This window comes from Scyliorhinus canicula, chromosome 6 (assembly GCF_902713615.1).
Source record: "Scyliorhinus canicula chromosome 6, sScyCan1.1, whole genome shotgun sequence".
In the NCBI taxonomy this organism is placed as follows: Eukaryota; Metazoa; Chordata; class Chondrichthyes; order Carcharhiniformes; family Scyliorhinidae; genus Scyliorhinus; species Scyliorhinus canicula.
In genome coordinates this window covers 27,815,541-27,831,633 of record NC_052151.1, presented here as the reverse complement: position 1 = coordinate 27,831,633, position 16,093 = coordinate 27,815,541, and the positions used below count along the sequence as shown (strand labels likewise).

General features: G+C 47.0%; 1 protein-coding gene across 5 annotated transcripts in view; it reads right to left on the bottom strand.

The window, feature by feature from the left end:
• spdya (speedy/RINGO cell cycle regulator family member A) overlaps positions 1-16,093 on the bottom strand; it is a 77,544-nt gene that overhangs the window by 25,201 nt on the left and 36,250 nt on the right. For all 5 annotated transcript variants that reach the window (XM_038799078.1, XM_038799082.1, XM_038799081.1 and 2 more), the window contains 2 exons: positions 15,546-15,631; positions 9,268-9,439 (listed from right to left, as the gene is read on the bottom strand). In XM_038799078.1, coding sequence (XP_038655006.1) covers positions 9,268-9,439; positions 15,546-15,631 — 258 coding nt within the window. The remainder of the gene's footprint in view (positions 1-9,267; positions 9,440-15,545; positions 15,632-16,093) is intronic.

Genomic DNA, 16,093 nt, shown 5'->3' with positions numbered 1-16,093 from the left:
GCAGCCCTTCGAGCCCCGGCTGCCCCATCATCAACTGGCTTTGCCAGCCCTGGTGGTTTCCCATGGTCCGCACCATCATGTTGACGCCCTTAGCGATGCTCCTCAGTAACCGGGACTAGCTCCGCAGCACCTCTGCCATGCCCATCTGAGAGCGGGACATGTCCCTCAGCGCCTCATCAGGGTCAGCCTGGTACTGGGTGACATCCCCCAGCGAGGCAGAAATTCCGCCGAGACCCTCAGCCATGGCCGTCACCGAATGCGCGACGCCTTGGACACTTTCCCTAATGGTGGCAACATTGTGCACCAGGTTTCCACTGCGGTCACCACCCTAGCAGTGTTGGTCTCAGTGCCACTCATTGCCAGCAAAATCTCCTGCGCCCATAACCTCTGGGACACCTCCAAGCGTATCTGCTGGAGTGATGCTAACATCCCCAACTGAATGTCCCGGCTGCTCCCTATCGTCTCCAATAGCTCTGGGTAACTCTGTTCCACAGGCTCAGCATCAGGCTGGGACTCAGCTGGCTCCTGGGATCCAGCAGATGTCCGACTGCTGTCTCAATTGGGGGTTCCTGTCTCCACCTGATGGGCATTAGCAGCAGTGTGATGCTCACCAGATTGTGCCCCAAATAACCTGTCTACTAACATGTCCCACCGAGGTGCGTGTATCTGCGCTGGTGGAGGATGGGGATGACAGCTATGTCGCGACAATGACAGTGGCATCCTTTGATTCTCCTCCAAAGTGGTGACTTGGGAGGCAGGAGAGGGTGCCACCCAGGATGGCCCTGCGCCGTAGGCTGGTGGGCCAGCGGGAGAATGGGCATGTGGTCAGTGGGAAGGATGGGTCAGTCGGTAAGGCAATAACAATAATAACTCACGTTTGATAGGTCCTCCCCAGGTGGAGCCCGGTGGTTCCTCACCTCTGTGGCGTCCACCAGCCTCCGCGGGTGACCAATCTGTCCCCAGTCACCTCCAGGTGAGGAAGTCCGTCACCCCTCCGCTGGTCTGGAGCCTCTCCTGACAAGAGCTTTTCCTGAGGAGACACAGAGGGGGCATGGTTAGCCACAAGCGTGGTTCACAGCGGTGGGAATGGGGGTGTGGAGGGAGGGTTGGGGGTCGCATGGGGAGTTGGATGCTCCCTGGGGGGGGGGGGGGGGGGGGGGGGTGTCTACTCACTTGGGCTGCCCGGTGTAGTCATTGGCGTTTTTTCGGCACTGGAGGCCAGTTCTTCTGGTCACACACCCGTCGCTCACAGCCGCTGCCACCTTGCCCCAGGCAGCACTAGCTGCCCTATGGCTCACCTACTAAGACCCTCGGGGGAACAGGACATCCCTCCTGGCCTCCACTGAGTCTCAAAGCCTCCCCAGGTCAGCGAGCCCGAATCTTGGGGCTGGTCTTCTTAGCTCCATCATTGCGAGCTGGCTGGGGTTGGCTGAGCAAGTGCAGCTTAAATGCTGCTCGACCTTGTTATCGGGGGGCTGGCGAGCGTAGTCCCAGCAAATCAGCTGGTGAGCCTTCATTTGCGGCATGAAGCCTCATTAAGTGGACGAATTAACGTTGCCACCTCGCTGAGCCGAGCGCCTGGAACCTCGCGGTAATTCCTGCTCGTTACCACACCAGAAATTTTTACAGAGAATCGCGCCCTCTGCTTTTTATAAGTGCACTGCTTGTTCTGCCTAGATAATAGATTCCAGTGATTTTCCAACAACTGATGTTAGGCTAACTGGCCTGTAGTTCACTTGTTTTCTCTCTCCCTCCATTCTGGAATATTTTTGGTACAATATTTACCAATTTATAATTTAATGGGACTGTTTCTGAATCTAAGGAATTTTGGAAAATCATAACCAGCACATTCACTATAATCTGCACCTATGTATTTAACATCACTAGGATGTAGGCCATCGGTTCCTATGGATTTTTGGATTTTAGTCCCTTCAGTTTCTCCAATATTTTTTTCTCTGCTGATATTAATATCCTCACCATTTTTAGCCCCCCAAGTTAATTACTAGTCTGAAACTTGTGTCTTCTCCTGTGAAGACAGACACAAAATATTTGTTCAATACCTCTGCTATTTCCTCATTCCGATGAGCCTCTCAGAGTGTCATTCTCCCGCCTTCTCGTAATCCTGCAGATTGTTTCTTTTCAAATAATCATCAAATTCCTTCTTGAATTCCTTGATTTAGCCTGCCTCCACCGTAGTGCATTCCAGACCTTAACCATTTGTTGTGTTAATTTTGGTTTTAGCACATTTCATTTTTCTTTTTGGCCACTTATTTAAATCTGTGCCCTCTTGTTTCTGAACTTTGCCCTCTTGTTCTTGATCATTTCATGACTGGGAACTGTTTCCCCTATCTACTCTGTCCAGGTCCCTCATTATTTTTGAATATTGCTAAGAAACAAATTCCTCTCAGCCTTCTTTTCTCCAAGGAAAATAGTCCCAACTTCTTCAATCTATATTCATAATTGTCATTCTCATCCCTGGAACCATTCTCCTAAACCTCTTCTGCATTTACTCCAATGCCCAGAACTATAAGCAATATTCTAGCTGAGGTCTAACTAGTGTCTTGTACAAGTTCTTTTTTTAAAGAAATTTAGTTTGCCCGATTAATTTTTTTTCCAATTAAGGGGCAATGTAGCCTGGCCAATCCACCTACCCTGCACATCTTTGGGTTGTGGGGGCGAAACCCTCGCAAACACGGGAGAATGTGCAAACTCCACAAGGACAGTGTCCCAGAGACGGTCTTATACAAGTTCAACATAACCGCCTTGCTTTCCTGGTGGGCACCGTGGGGTCTGAGATGCTTTATCCTCTTTAAACACCTTTTGTTTGACTGTTTTAAGTTTCCTTCAGAATTTGTTTTTGTTTGATGCAGTATTCCTTTAATACCTTTTTATTTTGTTCTTTAATTTGTTAATTTAGTTTAACTGATTTACCCAAAATAGGACAACCTCCTTGCTGTTACACTCTATGCCCCTGTTAATAAAGCCTAGGATGTGGTATGCTTTTTTCACTGGTATCTCAATTTGTCCTGCCAACCTATTGGTGGCCCTCTGCTTGTTTCTACAGTACTCCTAATCCTCAGACTTGCTATTGTTTTTTTGCAAAATTTTAAGAAGATTTACGCTGAGCAGCTGAGGAAGAGAAAGGGAAGAGGCAGCCAAATCAACTCTCTTCTGGCCGGGCTGCCCAGGATTGGCTCAGTTTACTATGCCACCAATGAACACAATGACAATTCCCTATTCACCAACAGTCTTACACCTTACCTTAGCTCGGTTACTGACCATGCACGATGCTCTTGACTGTAATGCTAAAATTAAAATCAACACCAAACAAAGATCCCAATCCAACTTCATCAAACTATCGAATTAATATTTCATACAAAATTCAACGAATTACCATTGCGCATTCTCTTAGTGCGTGGCTTACATGGGGCTTTGACTGTCCTCGAGCTCCTAGTCAGAAGTCCTACAACAGCAGGTTAAAGTCAAACAGTTTTGTTTGGAATAACTAGCTTTCAGAGGGCAGCTCCTTTGAAGGAGCAGTGCTCAGAAAGCTAGTGACTCCAAACAAAACTGTTGGACTTTAACCTGGTGTTGTAAGACTTCTTACTGTGCCCACCCCAGTCCAATGCCGCATCTCCACATCGCGAGGTCCTCGGCAAAGCTATCCAAATGGTTGCAGTATGGCTGGTGGAAGACGACTGTCTTTCAGTGGAGGAGACAATAGCTAACAATGCAGGATGCTCTTGAACTGTTCTGGCCCTAGAAAACCAAGTTTCAGGCTGCACCATCTAAGCATCTGTGGTAGCAATTTAGGCTGGATGGCTGTAAAGAACAGCAAGGCGATTGTGGAATGGATATAGTGAGAGGACGGATGCTGACAGAGCGCAGCAGGTTGATCTCCAAACAGTCATTTTGAATTCCCTTAGGACAGCACTTCCCTAGCAATCTGTTAGAGGACAGACTGCTGGGCTGTTGCATGTGCCTTTTTGAACAGTACTGTCCGCAACCATGATGGCAGCAGTCAGAGATTCCAGTGCAGCACCCATATACTGAGTAGTTTCTTCTGGTGCTGTGATGAAAGCTGAAATATCTGCTACCAGGTGCTGATTGGATTGACAAGTGTAATGGAGTTGGCCATTGTTTCCACTCAGGGGGCCTCACGGTAGCATGGTGGTTAGCATCAATGCTTCACAGCTCCAGGGTCCCAGGTTCGATTCCCGGCTGGGTCACTGTCTGTGTGGAGTCTGCATGTCCTCCCCGTGTGTGCGTGGGTTTCCTCCGGGTGCTCCGGTTTCCTCCCACAGTCCAAAGATGTGCGGGTTAGGTGGATTGGCCATGCTAAATTGCCCGTAGTGTAAGGTTAACGGGGGGATTGTTGGGTTACGGGTATGCAGGTTACGTGGGTTTAAGTGGGGTGATCATTGCTCGGCACAACATTGAGGGCCGAAGGGCCTGTTCTGTGCTGTACTGTTCTATGTTCTATGAAGGTCTCCAAGATCTGCACAAACCCCTAAGCAAAGTTTTTGTTGGATTCCTCCATGCTCCTTGACAGTGACTGCAGCCTTTCTGGTAGGCCTGCCAATGCACCAAGCATTTCATTATGCTTGCTCATCACTATTTTTCTGTACAATTACCACATTCATGTCCTCATCTGATTCCTCTGCAGCAGAACTAAACTATAACCCTGCCCTGTTGTAAGCTGGCATTTGTGCTACCCTTTCCCTTAATGGTGGTTGCAGTCCACTCATGTCTGGCGTCTGAGATCCTGTGGCCGATTTTGAGCCCACAATAGCCGTGCACGGGATCGGTAACACAGGTGGAGAATCCCGCGAGAATTGGGAAACACGGGGTTGGATTCTCCGATTTTGAGGCTATGTCCGGAGCATGTGTCTAGTTTAACAATGAAAAAGTCACCCCGCCACCCAACTCCCGCACTGATGCTCCACCCGGTGGGGGGCTAGCAGCCTCGCCAAGTAAAGCCCCCAGCATTACCTACGGATGGAGAATTGCCAGGTCCGTGGCTGCGCATGGCGGCAAACTGCAGAGGTTGCGCCGTACAGCATGGCGCCGGCCGCGCTCAGACCTGACCTGGCAGATAGTGCCCCCTCTGTAACTCCAGTCCCCCAGCCCCCGCTGAAGCCCCCCCTGGCTAGCGGAATGTCTCCTCACTTTCCCCCCCCCCCCCCCCCCCCCAACTGTGGCAGCGCTGGACACAGTCCGCATCCGCCAAGCGAGGTCTCTGAAAACTGTGAGCACACGCAACCGACTCTGTTGGGAAGTCGGCCCATCAGGGATGGAGCATGGGAGGAGGGCCTCAGGTGACGTCCTGAGGCCATCCCAATGGCGTGTGCTGTACTCAGCGATTACACCGTTTTTGAGGGGGCGGAGCGTCCGAAGAACAGCGCCACTTCTGATTTCGGAGTAAAAACAGATTCTCTGGCCAATCGCGGAATGCGATTTCGCTGTCGGCAATTGGAGAATCCTGCCCACGATCTCTCTGAAGAAATTGCGTTTCCTGATTTTTCTCGCCCATCGCAGGCAATGTCATGAGGTTCATGCCCACAAAGACCATGCACATCATTTGAATAGATTTCCAATTATTTAATTATTATTAACGAATCCGCCAATTGATTTCCCCCCTCAATACATAGTGTTAGCCTGGGTACCACGCATTGTCGGCAACATCACCTATACCTGAACGTGGTTTGACCCTTCCAGCAGTACCTGCAGGCACTGGAAAGTTGCTGACACACCCTCCTGTAAATTCTGGCTCTGTGTCTGCATCTCTTTTTTAAAATATAAATTTAGAGTACCCAATTCATTTTTTCCAATTAAGGGGCAACTTAGCGTGGTGAATTCACCTACCCTGTATATCTTTGGGTCGTGGGGCAAAACCCACGTAAACATGGAGAGAATGTGCAAATTCCATACGGACAGTGACCCAGAGCCGGGATCAAACCTCAGCGCCGTAAGGCAGCAGTGCTAGCCACTGTGCCGACACTGTGTCTGCATCTCTACCAATGATGGGATCATACTTTCCAGAATCGCAATACCTGTCTGGATGGCAGTTGTTCCCTGGGATCGAATAACTCTCCGACCATCTGCTCCCTCGGGAGTTTCTGCCTCCACTTGATGTGCTGTAGCATGTGTGACGTGAAGTGATAGTCTCTATGATGGTGGTGGATGCAGGTGACAGCAGTGACACAAAGTTGGTGTCTACCCCAGAGTAGTGCTCGGGGTGTGCTGGGGATGTGGTTGGGGGCCAGCGACCTTGGACGACCCAGTCTGATTTGCAAGGCAAAAGACATGAAGAGATCTTGGGAAGGACTGGTCTGTGGGAGAGGGGTGACTCACTTGCTATCGGGACATCAGCATTGTATTGGGCTCTCACTTGCTGGAACCTGACCTCTGTGGAAGCCACTGCCTTTTCCTCGACCCCTCACCCACTAGGTGCAGTGCCCTCTCCTTGGCTGCGGTGTGGACCCGCAGTTCAGGGAAGCCCACTCCAATTTATTGGTGCTTGCGCCTCTTATAGGCCGCCTTATCCTAGGGGACACTGGGAGGCGGTTTCTACAAGGGGTCTGTATTTGGTGGCGTGTGTGTGCAAGGCTCCTCGCCAATAGGACAATACATGTGTTTGGTGGAGGGTAGTTGTAAGGAAGATGCAGGCAGGTGGGGTGTTGTTGGCCTCTAGTGGATTTGGGGGGGTGGGGGTTGTGATGAGAGGAGCGAGGGACGGATATGGTGCCAGGGGCACAATAATAATCTTTATTGTCACAAGTAGGCTAACATTAACACTGAAATGAAGTTACTGTGAAATTCCTCTAGTCGCCACATTCCGGTGCCTATGCGGGTACACAGAGGGAGAATTCAGAATATCCAAATTACCTAACAGCATGTCTTTCGGGACTTGTGGGAGGAAACCCACACAGACACAGGGAGAACGCGCAGACTCCAAACAGACAGTGACCCAAGCCGAGAATCAAAGCTACGACCCTGGTGCTGTGAAGCAACAGTGCTTCCGTGCCGGAACGTCCAAGCGGTGGTGACACACCTGAGCCGCCCTGAGGAGGTCATTCATCTGGGTTTCGGTCCTTCGTGTGAGGCTGGCAGCACTAACAGCCTTTGCCATCTCCTCCCAGGCACTGTTGACGATGGCTGGCTCGAGTCGGCACCCCATCCTGGGGAAGGTGGTGTCCCTCCTTTCCTCCAAAGCGTCCAGAATTCTATTCACCTCACATTCCCGAAAGCGGGGTAGATCTTCTTTGTGCCATCTTCTTGGCTGGCACAGAACGCGTGGTGAGTAGAGCGCTTATAAGCAGCTCCAGCTTGTCAGGCTCATCTTCGCTAATTCCGGCCCCAACAAATCAGACATCAGCGGAAATGGGAATTGCTCTCAATTCATGTAGGCAGAATGTCCTGAATTGCTGAGCAAATATTGCCCCCAACAGAAACGCAAATCACATACTATTCAGTCCTGACAGGAACACTTGGGGCGCAATCGAATAGCCTCGTTGTACCCGACTCGGTGACACAATGAAGTCGTTAAATCCAGCAACCTGGATCTCGCTCTCGCTGGACAAGACCCATATTAACATATTTAAGTGAGTCATTAGGCTTATTTAAATATGCCGGCGCCCAATTCTCCCAAGGCCCGGAAACGAACACCCGTGCCTGGGAGACCTCGCCATGGCGCCGTTTAGCAATGGTCCACACAAATGAGGACCAGGCGTAACGATACCATAGGGGGTCACCCAGACCATTGGAGGTCCCCGGGTGGTCGAGCTCTGGGCAGGGTGGTACCCCGGCACTCCCAGTAGCACCTGGGCACCCTGCACTGTCAGCCTGGCACTTTGGCAGTGCACCTGGGCACCCTGGAGTGCAAGGCTAGCACTGCCAGGATGCCTGGGTGGCACTGCCAGGTGGGCAAGAGCCCTGTCAGGGTACCAGGCTGGCACTGCCAAGGTGCCAGGTTGCCCATGCCAGGGATCGAGCTTGAGGGTTCCCTGCCCTTAAAAGGGTAGGGGAGGGGGGCTCGAGGACCCCCTAAGAGGAAAGTTGGGGCAATGGAGGAAATGAGGTTCCAACCGAAGCCAGAAAGAACAACAGAGTTCCATTTGATAGCAGGGTCATTCTCGGTGCTGCAGGCACTGAGAGAGACCCTCCTATATGCACCCAAAAAGGGACTCTTTTTTTGGGGCTTAAATCCCAAACAGAATCCAGCCTAACAGCATTTGAAACCAAATTTCTACCTCAGCCATACTTTATGTGGAGGAGCAAGAGACATTGAACAGAGGTATATTGTAGGGAGTTAACTCTTGACAATCTTGTCAATTAATCACTACCTGAGGTCTTCAAGCAGGTCACCACCCGGTGTGAAACTCTAGTTAGACCACCCCTGGGGTAGAGTGTTCAGTTCTGGGCATGGCACAGCCGCAAGGATATACAGGTCCTGTAAGGAGTGTAGTATAGATGCACCAGAATAGTACCATGACAGTACGGCAGTACGGTAACCCTAGCACGGGAGCGCTGGGGTTTCACAGCAGCAAGGTCTCAGGTTCAATTCCCGGGTGGGTCACAGTCTGTGCGGAGTCTGCACGTTCTCCCCATGTCTGCGTGGGTTTCCTCCGGGTGCTCCGGCTTCCTCACACTAGTTCCGAAAGACGTGCTGTTAGATAATTTGGACATTCTAAATTCTCCCTGTGTGTACCCGAAAAGGCGCCGGAATGTGGTGACTAGGGGATTTTCATAGTAACTTCATTGCAATGTAAGCCTACTTGTGACAATAAAGATTATTGTTATTATTATTATAAAATGGTTAGATTAAGAGGACAAGCTGAATAGATTACGGTTGCATTCCCTTGAGGAGTGAGGATTGTAAGATTATCTAACTGAGGTATTCAGATCTTTCAAAGCTCCTTCACACCAAGCTTAGGGGAAATCTGGAGTTCTCTCCTACAAAAAGTAGTTAAGACAAGATCAATTAAAAAATTCAAAAATGATATAAGATTTTTGTTATCGGGGAGGGTATTAAGGAATACTGAACCAAGGTGGAGAAATAGAGTTCAATTACATATCATCCATGATCTAACTGAATGGACAAACAAATTGACAGATTTAATGTCCTACTATTTTCTGGTTTTCAACTGCGATGTAGGGCATTTTCTGAGCAGGCAGAAAGAATATCCTAACTCAGGTACGATTATGAGTGTGGCTGTGCAAAAGGCTAATGCTTATACTGAAGTATTAATATGTGCTCATTCTTACCTCCTCACAACAGCGCTTGCTCACAGCTGCCCTATAACTGATTTTGGCCCATAGCTGATCTCTTTGCTTTAAGAAATCTGGAAATAATTTCTTCCATTTCTTTCCAAGAGCCCATGGAAAAATTTCATACTTGTATTCCTCTTCATCCTCTTCCATGGTATTAGCTAAGTATCTGACAAACAAGGGCAAAAACATTTTCAAATATGTGTTTTAGTATATGCACATTTTATTGCTTCTTCCCCTTCCTTCCAGTTAAGTTTTGTCTTATATTATTTTCTCCATCACTGGAATCACAGTACAAGACAGAATGTGCTGATTACAGCTAAAATTAATTCCACAACATAAAATGTCTGATGAAAGCAGAGTCGTTACACGTAAAATATAAAGCAAAACTGAAATGATCAACTATCAGGTTTACTTCAGGACTTTCCTTGATTCAGGTTAGGTTTTACAATCATAGTACAGTACAGAAGGAGGCCATTCTACCCATCAAGCCTGCACCGACCTCCGAAGGAGCACCCCACCCATGCCCTATCACCATAACCCCACCCAATCTTTTCTCTTGGACATGAAAAGGACAATTTAGCATGGCAATCCACCTAACTTGCTCAACTTTGGACTGTGGGAGGAAACCGAAGCACCTGGACGAAACCCACACAGACACTGGGAGAACGTACAAACTCCACACAGTCACCGGAGGTTGGAATTGAACACGGGTCCCTGGCGCTGTGAGGCAGCAATTCTAACCACTGTGCCACCGTGCCGCCCTACCTTTTGGCTAGAAAAGACTATTAGTGTTCTGAGCAGAGTCACAGGACAATAAATTCTTTGTTTGTTTTGTAAAATAAATTTAAGGTACCCAATTTTTTTTTTTCCAATTATTGGACAATTTAGCGAATTCACCTACACTGCGTACCTTTTTCGGTTGTGGAGGTGAGACCAAGAAGACGTGGGGAGAATATGCAAATTCCACATGGACAGTGACCTGGGACCGGGATCGAACCCGGACCATCGTCGCCCTGAGGCAGCAGTGCTAACCACTGCGCCACAATGCTGCCCAAAATTCTTTGTTTGTAACACTGTAAAAAAACTGAAGTGAAATTTGATTTAAAAAAACAAGGATAATTTACCGTTTCTTTTCTGTCACCTTCCTTGCACAATAAGCTCAAAGGCAGAAGGTGAAACCTATGAATTAACTTTGAAAGCTTTACATTTCTCTAAGTTTGCTGCTGAATTCCTTTGCTTTCCTTTTCACTCTGGGGCAATTTAGCTCCCCCTTTGGACAAAATGTAACTGAACGCACAAGAGCAGGCATGGTGGCGGAGGAGAGAGAATTGAGGGGAGTACTCGCATCAAATTCACAGCCTCTGGAAAATTGTCCCCAATTAGGTTAGGGTGGGATGGGCAGCACTGTGGCACAGTGGTTAGCACTGCTGATTCACTGCGCTGAAGTCTCAGATTCGATCCCGGTCCCAGGTCACTGTCTGTGTGGGGTTTGCACATTCTCCCCGTGTCTGCATGGGTCTCACCCCCACAACCTAAAGATATGCAGGGTAGGTGGATTGGCCACGCTAAATTGCCCCTTAATTGGAAATAAAATGAATTGGATACTTTAAATTTATAAAGAAACAAAAAGGTTAGGGCCGGGAAGGGTCCAATTTGGGAATACCAACCCCAGCAGCAGGATATCAATTAGATTCATTAATGAGCCATTTGACACTAATTCGCCCCAAGCTAATTTAGTGGTGGCCCTGAGATTTAAAGGGGCTCACAGGGCTCTAGCGTGCCTCCTGCAGGTCGCCTTGTTGGTATGCTTGTGGCTTTGTAGTGCCCCATTAAGGAATCAGGCATTGGGAAGAGGATGGGGTATTAAAAGCCACCCCCCCCCCCCCCCCCCCCCCCCCCCCCCCCCCCCGCCTCTGACACCCCTCCCCGTGACCCTTATTTCCAGATCACTTGACTGTGACCTGGGATCCAGTAGCTGTGCCTGGGATTCCTGTTGCACTGTTGGCCTGTGATTGGCTGGTGACTCTCGTGGGGTGGAGGATGGGAAGGACTTCACTCCCAAGGTCCTAAATCCAGTGGAAGGCCTGACGCTGGCCAATTGGGACACTCAAATTGCATTCGGCTTCTCCCATGTAACAAACGCAAGGTTCCCATCAGTTCTGCAACCTGTTGGGGAGAGGATTCTCTTTCCGAGAACCAAATCCTGGCCTTTACCTTTTCAATTCCATTTCACATACATAACTTAACACTCTTCAGAACTCTCCTGCATTTAAAAAATCATTAGCTGCCTCTTTCTGAAAATCTTAAGTGTGTCTGCCTCCTGACTTTCACTTAGCAATTTGTTTGATTAGTAATATTGCTTTGTCATTTTGTCTCATATCATACTTTGTCTCTAAAGACAGTGCTGTAAACATCTATCTGGCTAATCCAGTTTTGCTAGGGCTCCTTGATGCCATACTCAGTAAAATGCTGCCTTGAAGTCAAGGGCAGTTATTCTCACTTCCCCTCTGGAGTTCAGTTCTTTTGTCCATGTTTGAACCAAGGCTGTAAGGCAGCCAGGAGCTGGTGGAACCCATCTGAGTGTCAGTGAGCAGGTTATTGCTAAGCGATTATCGCTTGATATCACTGTTGATGACTCCTTCAATCACTTTACTAACGGGGAGGTAATTGGCCGGGTTGGAATTGTCCTGTTTTTATATACAGGACATAGCTGGGAATTTTCCACATTGCTGGGTAGATGCCAGTGTTATAGTTGTACTGCAACAGTTGGCTGGGGGTGTGGCAGGTTCTGGAGCATAAGTCTTCAGTAGCATTGCCGGACTGTTGTCAGGGCCCATAGCTGTCGCAGTATCCAGTTCCTTCAGCCATTTCTTGATATCATCTGGAGTGAATCAAATTGGCTGCAGACTGGCTTCTAATAACAATAATAATAATAATAATAATAACCTTTATTAGTGTCACATGTAGGCTTACATTAACACAGCAATGACGTTACTGTGAAAATCCCCTAGTCACCACATTCCGGCACCTGTTTGGGTACACTGAGAGAGAATTCAGAGTGTCCAATTCATCTAACAAGCACGACTTTAGGGACTTGTGGGAGGAAACCCACACGGACGCTGGAGAATGTGCAGACTCTGCACAGAGTGACCGAAGCCGGGAATAGAACCCAGGTCCCTGGCACTTTGAAGCAACAGTGCTGTGACGCTGAGGAGAATCAACACAGCTCAGTGTTGATGAAACAATTATATTTAACCCTCCAAGGCACATAAGCACACCTAATTCTATGGTGAGCTGCAAGGCTTAAAGGATCAAATCTCAATGCAGTTGAGGAACACAAATCTGCTAAACGTTACATGATTCTGAGGCACACAAAGTGAGACAATCACGGAGTGAGAGATTGGATCACCTTCGCAATGAGAGGGTACGTGGATTCATATGAAAGTGGCACTCACATGATGAGACCTTTATCATGAACCACAAATGTATTTACAAAAGTGCATGATGTTTACAGTTTGTGAAAACGCATGCACCAATGTGCTCTTTGTATTTCCTCATTTTCTTAACCATTGCTATGTCACAAGCAGAAGCTGGACACTTGTCTTGGGAGTCTCCTGGGTAGATGGATCCAGGGTGTCCAGCTGATGGTCCTCCTCTCTTTAGGTGCCTGAGGTCTCCTGCCTGACTCCTTGACATGGACGCCTGGAGGAAGGTCGAGGTGGCTGGTTCTCTCTTGCCTATCCAGTAATAGATCTCACCCATGCCGAGAAGAATGGAGTGCAGGTTCATGCAAATGGCTGAACCTGCTGGACCAGGGTCTGCAAGGTAGCTGCCAGCCTTCCATTGTGACCTCAAGGCGCTTGCATGTTAGAGTCACGATGGGACATGGACAGATACCTCCAGCATTTGATCTAGTCTGTTGCCTGCCTATCATAACTCTGCCTGATGTTCGCTGCCTGTCTTTGCATCTCCAGCATGTATTGTATGGCCATTTCCAAAGACTCATCCCCGACTCAGACTGAGCAGGTGCCTGTTCTCCAGCAATCCTCCTGGTGCCAGAGACAGGGGCATCACTGCCTCTGACTGCTGTAGAGATGTGTCAGTGAGGTGACCTCCAGAAAGTGACCTCAAGCCCAATCTAGATTCATGTCCTACTGAGGTATGTGTCTCTGTGCTGGTGGAGGGTGCAGGTGATTGTAGTGATGGATCTTCACTGAATGAATCCTCATCTGAGGTGGGCTAATGGGCTGACTGGACATCTGTCTGCAACTGCTCGTGTCTCTAAAAGACAGAAGAGAAATTCAATTCATGAGCAGGTCACTCAGAGTGAATGTCAGGATCTGGTCAACTCACAGGGGGCTCATCCATACCGGGTTGCTGGGGTGGCTGATCTTGCCTTAATAACTGAAACTTCAATGACCAAAATTGCTTCTATCTGAAGCAATGAATTGCATGAACTGCAGATGTGCAAAGTACATTCTGTTCGTCTCCCCACCCCCAGTGAAATTGCTGGGTGCCAGGCTCAGGGGCGGTATTTCTGGATTCTGGGCTCGGGCACCATTTTTGCTCAAGTGCAAAGCCTTTATGAAAATTCAGACCTGTTATTTTCCTTGCAGAGTTAATAAGGGTTAGTAGACAGCAAGGCAGACTCAGGTGGTAAGAAGAATAAGAGAAATACAGATCAGCAGACAAATTATTGAAAAGATATATTTTTTTAAATGTGTGTCATGTTGTATACATTTTGACTTCGTGAGCATAATTATAAATTATAAACCTATTTATTGGAGAGCAATTTAACATTGTTCAATGTGAAGCATAATTCAATATTCGCCATAAAAAACTTTGCCTGTCATGTTGAAAATCCTATTACCAGTGAATATAATTTTAAAACTCTGATCATGTACAACCTTAACAACTAATTACTTGAATAATTTATCACAAAACTAATTTAGAATTCTGCCTCCTTGACATCTTTTCATGCTCGATATTACAAGAGCACCAATATATTTTATCAGTACTTGCAAGTGGCCTTGATGCTAATGGAGACACTCACTTCAATTCAGATTTTTCCAATGTTGCCACTTTTAAAATTACATCTACAGTGTCAAAGAGTCAAGAGTGATAGAAATGTAAGTAGCACAGAGGCAAATGCATTAGAATATTCAATTTTGGGACTAAATAGGTTGAAAAAAAACAGTCGCAATCTACGCAGCTGAATAAATTATGCTAATGAAAACCATTAAAGATGATATATTTATTCGATGGTCTTTGCTCCACATGAATGGTGTTAAAAATCCATACTTAGGAGCTTGGAGTATTCAGGAGCATTCTATGTGCACTGGATATTTCTTAGAACATACAGTGCAGAAGGAGGCCATTTGGCCCATCGAGTCTACACCGACCCACTTAAGCCCCCACTTCCACCCTATTCCCGTAACCCAATAACCCCTCCTAACCTTTTTGGTCACTAAGGGCAGTTTATCATGGCCAATCCACCTAACCTGCACGTCTTTGGGCTGTGGGAGGGAACCGGATCACCTGGAGGAAACCCACGCAGACAAGGGGAGAACGTGCAGAGTCCGCACAGGCCCAGTGGGGAATCGAACCTGGGACCCTTGTGCTGTGAAGCCACAGTGCTATCCACTTGTGCTACCGTGCTGCCCTTTCTGATGCAAAATGCTTTCTTTTCTTTGAAAAAAAAGCCCTTTCAGGGTAGATAACCAAGCAGAGAGTAAATACAACATGAAAGTTTTGGAATCTTTTAAATGCAACATAAACTTTTAAAAAATTATTATTTTTTAATTTTTCCAATTAAGGGCCAATTTAGTGTGGCCAATCCAGCATCATCCTAACTGACATCTTTATAACACACAAGTATGGTAAGATCTGGGCTTTACAAAGAAACTCTAAAATAAAGTAATTTTTGTTGCAAGCTACTATTCACTTGTAAGAATAACTTATTTTGAAAACAAATATTGTTCTTTTTGCTGAATGATCATCAGACAAGATAATAAATCTAAATCCATTCTACCTATTTAAAGATGTGATGAAGCACAAGGCAATGTCCCAGTGTGTAGGCCAACATTCCTCCCTCACTAATAGTACAAAATAAAAATTAGCTGGGTTCCATCTCATTTCAGTTTGTGAGATGGTTCAGAGACATCTTGGTATGGTATGATGTCGAGTAATCAAATGTTAAACTAAATCCTAAGCTTTAGTGTTCACCAAGACCTATTATTTGGAGGATCAAAGCAAAAAACAGCTGTACTTACAAAGCAATAAAGAAATTCATTCTCGTTTGTTCGCTGATTTCAAAACCAGCTCGCTTGAAATAAACAAAGGTCATCGCTAAAAGATACTGCAAAAATGAAACAAAAATACATTACAATCTTGTCATGTGAGAGTACCTTTAAGAAATGAATGTTTAAGCAATGTACCTTTAAGAAATGGAGCAGCTCATATTACTGAAGTGATGTCAGAGTGCGGGTGGAGCTGGGTTTTTAGCTCAGCCGTTTTGCAGTGTTTTGGTTTCAGTTTTGAGGAAAAGAGCTTGGTGTGTCTGTGTTTGCAGTGAGTTGGATTCTGCTGTAATCTCTGCCATGAAAGACTATCTCTGAATCATTTGGATCATTTAAACTTATAATAGTAATGTCTTTAACCTGATGTGTTTCTGTTTAAAGGTCTTAAGTCTTTTGGAGGTTTGAAGGAACATTTTGAGGGATTATTTAGTGTTGTATTATTTTCGGGGTTATCTTTGAAGTAAGGGGTGTTAAGGGATCCAATGCTTATTTAAAAGGTTAAGTTGAATTCATGGAATAAA